Consider the following 13,641-nt stretch of genomic DNA (forward strand, 5'->3'; position numbering starts at 1 on the left):
GACACTAGCACCTCTGGCACCTCCCGCTGCAGCAGGTCTAGTGAGGGTGTTGCACCCGTGATCATCGCGACGCCCCGGGCCTTGACCGCCGTCGCCTTGGGCTCCACCACCATTCCTCCACCGGTGATGGCATGTCCCATGAACTGCAACATCAGCAGCCAACCTCTCGTCGGGCAATTGGTCGAACGCGGCCCAATCATGGCGGCGCATTCTTTGCATATAGGTCTCAGTTTCGACATACATGATTACATATTTTAGAACGTACTCTACTAGTAATATTTTTTTGGAATACTGCGTTGAAAGTCCACCCACCAAAGAAGAAGAGACGAAGGACGGAACTACTGATGGATCCAAGGCGACAGGAAGAACTCAACGGCATATTCCGGTCTTCACCAGTAACTCTGCGTGGTAAACTAAACATCAGTACGTCCCTGTCCAGTCTTCTCCTACGAAATGTACCGACTGCGCTTTCCTCGCAACACGCCAAGGCGTGAGATATCCTGCAAAGCTACATGTCACTATCGATCAACTCAAACGGATCTAATTTGAAAACCAAACCCAAAACTGAAACCTGAATAACCAAACCTTGCTGAAGGAAGGGTGGTTGACCTGATACGGTATTGGTTGGAGAACTCGCTAATTTATTCGAGTATGTTTTTTCCAATTAAAAAACGTGAATTTTCTAGAGAATATTTTGAAAAAAACGTGTATTTCTTAGAGAACATTTTTAAAAACGTGTACTGAATAATATTCTAACTAACAAACTGTCTTTAAAAAAAGGTGGTTGGAGGACACGAGCAGTACAGTACGCAGTAGTCTGAACTTGAAGGAAGGGGAAGCAGGGCCAGCACGGGACCGAAGGAGACCACGCCTCCGTCTCCCCCACGGCAACCAACCCGAGGAGGCCGGCCAAGCAACAGCGGCTGCCGTAAGTTTTCCGGTAGCCTACGACGCAGCGGCGGCGATCCCGAGGTGGCGAGGCGGCCCGGAGGGAGGTAAGCACGCGCCGCGGAGATGTCGGACGCGCTGATCAACGGCCTCGCCGGCGCCGGCGGCGGGATCGTCGCCCAGCTCCTCACCTACCCCCTCCAGACCGTACGTCTCGCCTCCTCTCTCCCCGTTGCTTGCGGATTGCTCGCGTGCTTGCCTCCTGTTGTTGCTGCTGCTTCCGCGTGCTGAACGGGGAGGGTTTCAGGTGAACGCGCGGCAGCAGACGGAGCGCGACCCCTCCAAGCCGGCGTTCAAGGACGGCGCCGTCCGCCAGATGTGCCTGGTCCTCCTCCTCCCCCTAATCCCCTTCTCCTATCCATCCCAACTGACGAGTAATTTGACCTGATCCGAGTCTAACGCTACCGTGATCCCCGATTCTGCTGTAGCAGGTGGTGAAGAACGAGGGGTGGGAGCGCCTGTACGGCGGCCTGGCGCCCTCCCTCGTCGGCACCGCGGCATCCCAGGTTGGTCGATCCGCCAACCTCCCGCCCGCCTTGGTTTTGACATGATTTACACGCTACTGAGATTGAAACTGCCGTGCTATCAGGGTGTCTACTACTACTTCTACCAAATATTCCGGAGCAGGGCTGAGGCGGCGTCCCTCCAGCGGTCCATCAGAGGAGTTGGCGATGGATCCGTCGGGATGCTCCAGTCGCTCACCGTCGCTGCACTTTCTGGGTAATGATTCGAATTATACCTGACCTGCGTTGTGCATCGATCGTTGACTTCGTGTGCTGCATTGTCTTTTCCTGGACATGGTTTCTTCTAGGCTCCAAAAGGTTACGGCTTGTGTTGACGATGCTGTTGATTCTCAATTTGCAGATGCGTCAATGTGCTTCTCACAAACCCAATCTGGGTAATTGTCACGCGAATGCAAGTAAGCAGACGCAACTTTCTGGGAACGGTGTCTCCCAGTCAATAGCTTTTAGTGGAAATCATTTGCTAACGCATCCTGGAGTATAATTTATTATTTCCTGCAGACTCACAGAAAGGCAAACAAACAGCAAAGCCCCGAGGGTTTGACTTCTGCTCTTGACAAGGCCCTACAAACTGCCCCAGTGGAAAACATCCCTCATAAAACTATCAACGTTGTATGTATCTCCAATCATTTTCCCTGTAGAATAAGATACTCTATCTGTGCAATTACGTTTCGCTGATTACCACATGCCGGATTAACATCCTTTCTTACCTGTGTGGGAAAAAGTTGCTGTACTTCACTTTTAAGCTTGCTATTATCATTTTGCATCTTGAATATATCTGTTTGCAGTTTTATGTGTATATGAATGTTTATCTTGTAACCAATAGTTCATATACAGCCAAGTTTCTTTTGTTCTAACTCAGTAGTGTGCCATTTTTTTAGCTTTCACAACTTCTGACATCGGCAAAAAACCGTATAACGTTGTTTAGGAATGGAACACATGTGTCCTCATAATCACTAAGATTTGAAACTAATATATTCCCCCCTTCTTGTTTGCCCAGCTGGTTTGAATTGGTAATGCTGTAAATTTAGTTAAGTATAGGGTTCTTAGATCCAAAGGGTGTCATGATTCACTGGCTGGACAATAGTAAGCACTAAAATGATACTTCCTCCGTCCATAAAAGGGTGTCTTAGATTTGTCTAAACTTGGATGTATCTATACACTAAATAGTGTCTACCTACATCCAAATTTAGACAAATCTAAGACATCCTTTTATGGACAGAGGCAGTACATGATATATTCTTCACATCATTACTGTGTTGCTGCAAGTATCATACAACAAAAATATATATGGTTTGTGCTTTTCAATAAAAATCACATGGCTTGAGCTCACTCTTTGAATCTTATAAATTCGGAAACATGATTGACATATATAAGGAATGTAACTTCTCTGAGCTAACATTAGGACAAAAATTGGTACATTTTTACTTTTGACTCTTTATCAAGCTAGTGAAATGCAAACCTTGCTGGCCTCGATTGTATATATGTTTCCCCTTCTTTTTTCATTTCAAAACCTTTACCGCAGCTACAGAATAGACTACTATCAGACAGTAAATATGAGAAACAAATGAATTGTAAACAAGGTCTAAGTTTGCATAGGCCGTGATGGAAAGGACCTGGGAATCATCTTGTGGTCTACAATCCTCATTAGAGACCAAGAAATAGTGTACTAGAAGAACGGGATGAGCAGTATTAGTTTATGAGGGAAAATAACAAGTTTGTGCTTTTTTGCTGTAGTTATTTTCTGTATTTAGCTAAGGCTGCTATGTCATACTCGATCTTAATACAAAGCCGCTTTGAACTGCTACAATTCTGCTTTAGTTTGGAGTATGGTTGATTGACTTGGTCTGGCTACAGATTCAGGATCTTTACAAGGAAGCTGGAGTGCTGGGCTTCTGGAAAGGGGTTATTCCTGCTCTTATTATGGTAAGTCGTTGTTTCCAAATCTTCTTTTTGCTCAATGATTTTACAAGGGTTGTTCACCATGTTTCACCTGTTACTACTTACTAGGTCAGCAACCCCGCAATCCAGTTCATGTTGTACGAGGCTCTTCTGAAGAAGCTGAAGAATAAACGGGCCACTAATTTGAAGGGGGCTCAGGGACTAACTGCTCTTGAAGTAAGCTTTAGCTTTTCTGGTGAATAGTGTTTACATATTATTAGCGTGTGTACTGCATCACGTCAACTTTCTTGTGCTGGGGCCTGAAGGCCCTGAATCTATACTTATGAATACTACGTTGACCTACAGGGGAAGGATCCCTCCCTTAGCTATACGTTTTAGTTAAATGAAACCTCTCCAGTGATTTTTCACGCTGACAGCGCCTCGGCCCTTTAGTCCGTACACTTCACCTGCGATTCAAAACGGGTGGAGCCACCAAGCCAGCGCTTGGTTCTCATACTTACGAATACTCGAAAGCTTGTTTATGTATGACGTATATTCAGTCTGGAAAATTAGGACATGATTCTTTGGAAGCACTTTGGAATTTTGATGTGGTTCCCAAACACTAGTACTTCCTCCGATTCATATTACTTGCCACTAAAATGTATATATCTGTAATTAAAATGTGTCTAGATACATCTATGTTAGTGTCAAGTAATATGAATCGGAGGGAGTATTTCTTTGTTAGTTAACAATGTTATGGGAATTCCCAACGGCTAACCTCCTTTGTAAAAACACATGTTCAGATTTTTCTTCTTGGAGCTGTTGCAAAACTGGGCGCAACTCTTGTTACATATCCACTTCTAGTTGTGAAGGTGATTATTTGGTGCACCCAATATAACTGCAGCTAATCCGCGGCATATTTGTGTACCTAAAACTGAAGCTTTTTTTATGCTGCAGGCAAGACTTCAGGCAAAGCATATGATCGACGATGACAAGAAGCATCGCTACAAAGGTACATGACCAGCCATCATTCATTTTTAAATGTTGAGTCAGTACAATTGCTTCAAATCCTCCTGCTGTCAAGTCTTTACTTCTCTTTCAGTTACTATTTCATGCTTTTACTGGCTTTTCTATCAAATGTTGATTGCGCCATGTCTTTGATTTCAGGCACATTTGATGCAATTACAAAAATGATGCATTATGAAGGCCTTTCAGGGATGTACAAAGGAATGGGCACAAAAATTGTTCAAAGTGTTTTTGCTTCCGCTCTCCTTTTCATGATCAAGGAAGAGCTGGTGAAGGGTGCTCGATTATTGGTCACAGGTGACACCAGTCTGGTTAAGAAGTTGCCGTCAAAGCCATCAAGATGATGATCTAGGTCTTTGCAGAAGTATTAGTTGTTGATTATATCATGAACAAAGTGTGAACGGGGTCAGCAAAAAGAGCTCACCTCTGTTAGGAGGTACCAAGTTACAAAAAAGTGTAGGATCTAGTGAATAATGGGGAGGTACGAACTCAGGCATTACACAGTGATGAAAACTATGATTCTTGTAGGGACCCGAAACTGTATACAGTATTGGATAGGATATTAAGTTATTGATGTAAAATGTATTTAGGAATGTTAAACATTCAAAATAAGCTGGTAATATGAAGTGCTAGTATCTACTGTACTCAGATTTCTTGGGCTGTTTTAGCTTGTGTGCTTTATGAACGGATGGCTTGTTTGTCTGAAAATCGGCAGTTGCTTCAACTTATCCAACCATATGACGAACTATGCAAAAATACCCATCGTTATTTGAAACTATATACTTGATGTGATGCTGGTGTTTTAGGGACGGTAGCTGGAAACTACCAACCTGTTAGAATTTCAAATGGAATTTGATTGCATCTTTTTGGGGCGTTCATCTTTACCTTGACCTGGGAACTGAAACAAAACCCTGTATATAAACAGTGGAAGCTACGGCTTTAGCTCGAAAATAAAATGTTCCAGTTATTTTTAAAACATGTGACTACTACCTATTGAGTAAGCATCGAGTATTGACTAGTGTACTGATTTGGCGCGCCAAGTAGAACGAGGCAGTGCGCGACGCCCCGAGCCGAGACAGTTTTATGCAGTCGTGCCGTCGTGCGTGTGGCCAAACGGGTGTGGATAAAGGGATAGAAGCGGCAGCTGCAGCGGGCAGAGCCATCTCCCCCTTCTCCGTCCGCCCCCAGCGCAGCGCAGCTCACCGAGCGCACTAGAGCCGCCGCCGCCGCCGCAATGCCGGTCGCCTCCATGGCCTCGTCGCTCCTCCTCTCGCTCTCCGCCTCTTCCTCCTCCTTCCTCGCCTCCTCCTCGCTCTCCTTCCTCCCGGCCTCCTCCTCCCCGCACGCCTCCGCCAGGGGGAGCAGGCCATCCGCCTCCATCCTCCGCGCGCTGCGCGCCGAGGCCACCACCCTCCCGGTCATCTCCTTCACCGGCGAGAAGGTCGGCGAGGTCTCCCTCGACATCAAGTCGGCGTCGCCCGCCACCGCGCGCGCCGTCGTGCACCGCGGCCTCATCACCGACCGCCAGAACGCGCGCCGGGGCACGGCCTCCACGCTCACCCGCGGGGAGGTCCGGGGCGGCGGCAGGAAGCCCTACGGCCAGAAGAAGACCGGGAAGGCGCGGCGCGGGTCCACGCGCACCCCGCTCCGCCCCGGCGGCGGCGTCATCTTCGGGCCCAAGCCCCGGGACTGGTCCATCAAGATCAACCGCAAGGAGAAGCGCCTCGCCATCTCCACCGCGCTCGCCAGCGCCGCCGTCGCCAACGACTCCTTCGTCGTGCAGGAGTTCGACGAGGAGTTCGCCACGGGGCCGCGGACCAGGGACTTCGTGGCCGCCCTGCAGCGCTGGGGGCTCGACCCCAAGGAGAAGGCCATGTTCCTCTCCACGGAGCTTGATAACAATGTGCGCCTTAGCGGCAGGAACATCGGCACCCTCAAGATGCTCACCCCCAGGACGCTCAACCTTTACGACATCCTCGACGCCCGCAAGCACTTCTTCACCCCCTCCGCTGTTGACTACCTCAACTCCAGGTACGGTACCACGGTGTTTGATGAATATGAGGGCGACACAGATGGCGAGGATGACGGTGAAGAGGAAGCGGTCGAGGAGCAAGAGGAGGAAGGAATCACAGAGGAGGCTGCCCAAGGTACATATAGCTAGCTATGCATCACCATTTTGCAGTACGGATTGAAGTGTGCTGCTGTTTGATTATTTTTCTGCTAGCATGCGTGAAATGAGCTAGTAATTCAAAGCCAAAATCCGTTAGGTGTACTACATTAGTCAGGAATCAATAGCTTTTCAGTGACCAATATTTAAAACTCTCAGGATTACCACAATTTGGGATTTCAAATTATCTAGTGATGTGAATTGAATTGCCTGCTCTTGCTTCAAACAGTCTGTGCAGTGTATTGCATTTGCACTAAATTGTTATGGCGTAAAAGGTGAATGAAATCCGAAAGCTTATACAATGTATTCACTGAAATGCTAGCGTTACAATGTTATCAGTTGTCCACTGCCCCCTCCAGTTAACCTTGCAATGAGACTGCAAAACTTAATGAAAGTATTAAAGTAGAATCATATGTTCCCAATCGACACACCATTGATGTTAAAGGTATCATCATGCTTGGGTCTCATTCGTCACTCCGAGCCGCATTCCCCCGATGCTCTACTGTGACAAGTTTACAGTTATCCGTAAAAAATATAAAGTGATATAATTCAAGGTCTAATTTAGAATCATGCTTAGAGATCCACCAATGATGGTGCCATCTCTATAGGTATGGTATCAGGTATGTACTGTGTACGACAATATGTCAATTCTGTGCTTCTGTAGTGAGTGCAGTCCTTCCTTTATTAGCGCTAAGAAGCAGCTGAACAATTTACAACCGAGAATGACCTCGCATAGTGAAATTTAATATTTTATGACAAAGATGGATTTGAAGTTCAAGCATTGAACTGACAAACAAAAAAAAATGATGAAACAATGTGCTATCGATGAATTACATGGAAGAACTCCAAATCCTGATGCATTCGTTCTAGCGGCACATTCTCCTGAATACCTATTCAGTTATACTTTTCTGTTACAATTTGGTGAATTATCTAGCTTTCCAATGGAGTATGTCTAGCTTGAGCAGATACGAGTAACCAGCAGGCGGCGACAAATGAACTTTTGGTCTTCTAACATTACAAACTTTTTTAAATGCTATTCATTCTAAATGAAAAGGTAGGCATAGCTCCTGCCATAGTACCTGAAAACAAAATAAAAACAATTTGGAATTAATTTAACAAAGCAACTAGTATTAAATATGCTGGATGTAGTAAAATAAGAGCTAAACCTGGTTATGACAAATATTTTCTCAAGAGCAGGGGTTACAGTAGATAAGTAATTATGTGTTATTCATACAATGTTTTGATATTCTTTTAATTGCGGCTGACAGGCTCTACTAGTAGTTCTATTAATTTTTAGTTTCTTAACAAGTTTGTGTTATGTCATTTTCAGATGAGACTGAAGAGGCCTAGGCAGACAGCAATTCCTAGGTGATTGTTATGGCGGTCCTTGTTTGTTGGTTTGGGAATTGCCTCTCCAATGAATAAGCCTTTTTGGTTTGCCATTGTTGTAAGTTCACTATGCATGTTTCTCACTGATGCAGTATATTAGATGTTCAAAGTTCACGTATATTTTCAGATTCACTGTCGAATTTCAGTTGCCGCTTATATTATTTGCAATTCTATAGAGTTTCACATCCATATTTCCAATAGCCAGTGTTAATCAGTTTGGTTAGTACTACTTATCAACATCCTCGGGTTGATGGGATTCAAATATCTGATTCTTGAATTTGCCAGAATACGTTATGTTGACCAAATTTTAGTTGGGGTTGCATGGGCCCTGTTCTTCAAACCTTAGGCTGACTCACTGCACACTGTGAGCGTGATGGGCTGGGCCTAGCTCAACATGGAATTCCCTAGGAAACTCAAATGCTTTTTTCGCGAAAACGCAAAAGACTTGCGTTTCGATGCATTGATAGAAAAGAAGGTTTATATGTACATGCCCCCCGTGGGGGGCCAACACTCCGCACTACAACTCAACCCAAGAAAAAGAGACCCTATTCTAGGAGAGAAGAAGGCGAACACCCCGGGCTCCTGCGTCCGCCCATTGCCGCGCCTCAGTCCTGATGTCGTCGAATAAGGATGGCACCGAGGGCTGTGCATTGTCGAAGATCACAGCGTTCCGATGCTTCCAGATCCACCACGCCGTGAGCATGATGATCGACGAGGTACCTTTGCGCAGCAGGCGAGGGGTAGTACGCTTGCCCGGCCCGACCACCACTCCGCAAAGTCGCCCTCCGAAGGAGGTCCCGAGGTGGATCGAATCCACGAGAGGACCTCGAACCAGATCGTCTTGGAAAAAGAGCACCCTGTGAGAAGGTGCGTCATGGTCTCCTCAGCCTGGTCGCAGAGTGGGCATCTAGGCGCATGCGGAAGGCCCCGACGCGCCAGCCTCTCACTCGTCCAACACCTGTCCAGACAGGCCAGCCAAATGAAGAACTTCACCCTCGGAGGCGCCCAGGACTTCCAGTTTAGCTCCCAAGATGCTGAGGTGATGGCTCCATGAAAGAGGGCCTCATAGCAGGAATGGGAGGTATACTGGCTATCAGCCGTCTATCGCCAAGTCATCCTATCATCTCCCGTGAAAGGCTGGAACTCCCGAAGCTTGCCCCATAGCCGCACGTCTTGCCACATTGCGAGGGCATTAGGCGCCCTGCAATGTCGGGGATCCAAGCGCGATCGAGCGGCGCCTCACGTACCGTACGCACCTTCTGCGTCGCTTAGGCACCCGAGCGCGTACACCTCTGGCTCCATCTCTTTGATGGATCTGCCATCCACCCAACGGTCCTCCCAGAAGAGGGCGGACTCTCCATTGCCCACCACCATGGCGGTGGAGGCAGCAAAGATGTCCAGCTCCGCCTTCGAGAACTGCATGTCCAACCCACGCCACGGTCTCATGGGATCCGTGCGCAATCTCCACGACGGCGCACCCTAAGGCTAGTGGCCATTCGTGCAAGGTCGGGGATCCCAAGTCCGCCTAGGGCAAGCGGCCCGCACACCCTAGCCCGATTCACGTGGCGGTTGCCTCGCCGGCGCGTGCGCCCGCCCAACCATAGAAACCCTCGCAGGATCTTGTTGACACAGCTGAGCGTCTTTTTGTTGAGGCCCGACACCATCGGTGGTGAAGCGGGATAGCCGCAAGCACCGAGCGAATCGGCGTCAAACGTCCATCACGCGTCATCATCGAGGCACGCCATGTTGGCGACTTATCGGCGAGCCTCTCCAACGGGGTCGAAAGCCACCGCCGATGACCGCACTTTGGTGGAAAGGGGGCTGCCAAGGTCTCTCACCGGAACAGGCGCTAGCTGACATGCCCTGTGTTCCGCAGCGCCCGCCGCCTCCTCATCCGTGCAGGCGTTGGGGGCCGCCGAACTCTTGGCAAAGTTGGTGCGCAGGCGGAGGCTTCTCCGAAGAGCCCTAGGATGTCCCGAACCGCTCGCAACTCAGCCTCATCCGGGTGGCAGAAGATCACCACGTCATCCGCATAGAGGGAAACGGACGTCGCAAGCTCCCGCCGCGCCAGCCGTCGCAGAATGCCCAACTCAGAAGCCTTCGACAGCACCTTATTGAGCAAGTTCATCACCAGCACGAACATCGATGGCGACAGGGGGTCGCCCTGTCTCAGTCCCCGTCGATGCCAGATCGGGGGGCCTGGCTCGCCATTGAGCAACACCCGGGTGCTGGCCGTAGCCAGTAGAAGGGAGACGAGCTCCCGGAACCTCGGCCCGAACCCAACCTTCTGGAGGACCTCTAAGAGGAATCCCCAGGAAACTGAGTCAAAGGCCCGCGCGATATCCAGCTTAAGCATCACCCTCGGCTCCTTTTCCTTATGCAGGAATTTGGCCGTCTGCTGGACCAACATGAAGTTGTCATGGATGCACCGTTTGCGAATAAAGGCGCATTGGTTGCGATCCACCAGCGATTCCATCCGGGGAGCCAGCCTAGTGGCCAGAATTTTTGCCACCAGCTTGGCAAAGATGTGGATTAGACTGATCGGTCTGTAGTCAGCCAGCCCTGCAGCATCTGGGCGTTTGGGCAGCAGGACTATCAAGGCTTGGTTGAGGCCTTGAAACCCGCGCCCACACATCGTGTAAAGTTTGTCAAAGGCCGCCATAAAGTCGGCCTTGACCACACCCAGCATCTCTGCAAGAACTCCGCCGTGAACCCATCAGGCCCAGGGGCCTTGCCCGGAGGCAGATGTCTGATGACATCCCAGACCTCGTCCTCAGTGAAAGCCACCTCCAGGTCGGAGAGATCCTCTGTGGGCGTGTCTAGGAAACTCAAATGCTGAGTTAGCAGCTGTTGTTGAAACTGTAATACCAGACCAAATCATAAACAACTGATCGTTATGCTCAGATATACATGTAGATCCACATGAGCATCATATTAACCGCAGTCAGACTAAGGACGTGCTTTGTAAGAAATAATATACACAGTTGTGCCTCACCAAAATGACGCCAAGTTTTTTTCATTCATGCTTGGGCTGTGGGCTGGGCCGAGCAAGAAGAAAATTGCTAAGCTATCCCTCCTTACAGCTCACATGGGCACTTTTCCTTATTGTCCATAATATATTCTCCCAATTATCTTGACACTGCACTGCAGTGGGTCATAGCCAAAGCTAGAATTTCCCTTTTAAAAAGGGTCCAAATTCGGTCTTCAGTTAAATTTCCCCTTTTACTCTGCATTTTGGAGGACCATACATATAGGTCGCTCTTTTACTCTGCTTTTGACACTACTAACGGATTATCTGTAAGATTATGACTGACACAATAATCCACTATGGCCATGGGCGAAAAAGAGAAGAATCTTAGGTTGAGCCAACATCATTTGCATCGTTTTTAAGGTTTTGCTGGATATAAAGCATCCTTATTATATTAGTCCACTAAGGATGAAAAGCATGCAATTATGGGAGTAGGGACCCGAGCACGGCATTTCATTTATTTTTGCTACAGACTGTTCATGCATAAAGTTCGTGCAATTGATTGGCTCCAATTTGGATATACTAACTTTCTTGTCTTCCTACTTTTTTGCTCATTGCCCCTTTGAAACCCATTCTTCCCCCAAATGAATCGTTAGCTTCTAGTCTGCAACTGAAAAGACTGTCCTGAATGCTAGACACAGATCTGTTAAGTGTCTGAAAAGTGTCATACACGTAATATGTACATTTAGATTAACTATTGTAGGTTCTCTCACAGACTGCTGATGTGCAACTGAATTTACGGTGTCTTGGAGGAAACATTACTCAGGCCATCTCAGATTCCTTAACAGTAAACGGAAAAAATACATGTCGTTATGTTTGACATTCCCAGCCATTCAACGCAAGAAATGTTTGGGGGTGTTTGTAACAAGACTAAGAGCATGTCTAACAGGCCCCGTATAACCCGTCCACCCCGTAAAATTCCGGCGACATACGGGGCAGGCGCGGTTTGGGCCGTCTAGCAGGCCCCGTATTCGGGCCGCCCCGTTTCGGCGGAATACGGGGCCCAGGAAATCGGCCCCGTCGCCCCGTACATATAGTGGGCGCAGGTGCGAGTGAGGGGTTAACCCCTCACTCACAACCCTAGCTCCGCCGTGCGCCGCCGCCTCCTCCCCCTGCTCCGGCGAGCAATTAGCCGCTCCTCCGCGCCGCATTCCACCCCCAAGCCTGCATGGACTCCCGCCGCCGCAGTAGCGCCTCGCCGGCGAGCGGATCGAAGCGATCCCGCTCGCCGGACACCGTAGAGGAAGCGTGGCGGCTCAAGTGCAAGCTTTCCGCCGCCGGGAGCCGTCGCGCGGCCTGCAAGTACGCCGGCGCGCTGTACGTGCCGGAGCCGCTCCGGAAGTACGCCGCGGGTGGGCGGTGGTACCGGCAGACCCGCCGCTCAAGCCGATGAGCGGCGAAGCCTTCGAGAAGTGGCGCGCGCGATGCGCGGCGCGACCGCGCGGCGATGGCGGCATGGAGGGCGACCATCGGCAGCACCAGCGGTGGAGGAAGCGGAGGCGGCGAGGAGGAAGAGGAGGCGGCAGAGGAGGAGGCGGCCTTCCGCCGTGCGGTGGCCGAATCCGAGGCGGATGCCGCCGAGAAAGCTCGGGCGGAGGCAGAGGAGCAGGCGGCGGCCATCGCCGCCGTCCAGGAGTTCGAGGCGCGGCAGGCGCGGGAGGCGCAGGAGGAGGCGGCGAGGATCGCCTTCATCCCCTACGTCATCCTTGACGAGTAGACGTAGGTTGATCCGTAGTTAGATGTAGTATGATCCGTAGTATGATCGGAATGTATGTATGATCCGTAGTATGATCAATGAAGATGAACTTCCCGGGGTTTTTATTTTTGAAAATACGGGGCGAAATACGGGGTCTGCTAGACGGAATGGCTCGAAATGGAGCAGTTTTTCGATACGGGGCGAAATAAGAGACTTATACGGGGCAGCGAAATACGGGGCCTGTTAGACATGCTCTAAGGTTGCCAAAAATGTTTTGCAAGCTTCTAATATCATGTAGAGAGTACACCAAATCCATTTTGTACAACATGTTATTTCTTCTTTTCCAGAGTTAACGTAATAAAAGAATCATCATTCCACAGTACCAGGTTCATAACGTAGCTTCGCATCTACATATGGCTGCACTCTTTGTGAAGAGTTAGTTTTATTATCTTTCCTCCATGCTGCCAATAATCGTTCCTGAGGTAATCACCTTTGTACATATCCTTACCGCCTGAAATTCGGTAAACTGGTCATCCTTGTTGAGTCATTACCGCAAGTTGATTTTATTTTATTCTGGAGCCAGCGGCCTGCTATTCTGTTTTCTTCTCGTACCGGAAAGTTTGTACGTACTTCTACGCATACTTCTATTCACATTTTTTTTGGCTAAAAACTATGCTATGGATAGTTGTTTGGCCAAAGCTTCAGCTCAAGTTTAGGTGTTTCTGGAGCTAAGCGAGGCCAAGTAAGTGGGAGCTTACAGAATGCATTTTTGAATTTAAAACTACGCATTTACAGCCTCAGATCTAGCGTTGGGTTCGTTAACTATGTTCGTTCGTCCGTCCGCACTGGATTATTTTAGCTGACTGCTAAAACTAACTCCATCATCATGATCCTGCACACCCACGCCAGCATATGATTCTCGTACTCACTTTTGTTTTGGAAAAATGCCGTACCATATATCACTTACATATTCGCGTAGGTACCA

General features: G+C 48.8%; 2 protein-coding genes across 2 annotated transcripts; both read left to right on the forward strand.

The window, feature by feature from the left end:
• Nucleotides 1–792: 792 nt before the first annotated feature.
• On the forward strand, nt 793–5,024 carry LOC127296134 (peroxisomal nicotinamide adenine dinucleotide carrier). Its single transcript, XM_051326163.2, has 11 exons — nt 793–1,095; nt 1,196–1,273; nt 1,380–1,454; nt 1,538–1,668; nt 1,813–1,867; nt 1,971–2,081; nt 3,327–3,395; nt 3,480–3,587; nt 4,154–4,222; nt 4,308–4,362; nt 4,518–5,024. The coding sequence occupies exons 1-11, from the start codon at nt 1,015–1,017 to the stop codon at nt 4,718–4,720; spliced, it is 1,035 nt and encodes a 344-aa protein (XP_051182123.1). The 5' UTR covers nt 793–1,014; the 3' UTR covers nt 4,721–5,024.
• A 456-nt stretch (nt 5,025–5,480) lies between these two features.
• LOC127296135 (large ribosomal subunit protein uL4c) lies at nt 5,481–8,064 on the forward strand. Its single transcript, XM_051326164.2, has 2 exons — nt 5,481–6,523; nt 7,874–8,064. Exons 1-2 carry the CDS (start codon nt 5,611–5,613, stop codon nt 7,891–7,893), a joined length of 933 nt encoding a protein of 310 aa, XP_051182124.1. The 5' UTR covers nt 5,481–5,610; the 3' UTR covers nt 7,894–8,064.
• The last annotated feature ends 5,577 nt before the right edge of the window (nt 8,065–13,641 follow it).

The sequence above is a fragment of the Lolium perenne genome, chromosome 4 (assembly GCF_019359855.2).
Source record: "Lolium perenne isolate Kyuss_39 chromosome 4, Kyuss_2.0, whole genome shotgun sequence".
Taxonomy (NCBI): Eukaryota; Viridiplantae; Streptophyta; class Magnoliopsida; order Poales; family Poaceae; genus Lolium; species Lolium perenne.

Excerpts from the sequence above, each read along its gene's own strand:
- LOC127296134 (XM_051326163.2), top strand. The coding sequence starts at position 1,015 with ATGTCGGACGCGCTGATCAACGGCCTCGCCGGCGCCGGCGGCGGGATC. Across the intron at positions 1,274-1,379 it reads CCGTCCGCCAGATGTGCCTG|GTGGTGAAGAACGAGGGGTG; the intron begins GTCCTCCTCCTC and ends CTGCTGTAGCAG. Across the intron at positions 3,588-4,153 it reads AGGGACTAACTGCTCTTGAA|ATTTTTCTTCTTGGAGCTGT; the intron begins GTAAGCTTTAGC and ends ACACATGTTCAG.
- LOC127296135 (XM_051326164.2), top strand. The coding sequence starts at position 5,611 with ATGCCGGTCGCCTCCATGGCCTCGTCGCTCCTCCTCTCGCTCTCCGCC. Across the intron at positions 6,524-7,873 it reads CACAGAGGAGGCTGCCCAAG|ATGAGACTGAAGAGGCCTAG; the intron begins GTACATATAGCT and ends TGTCATTTTCAG.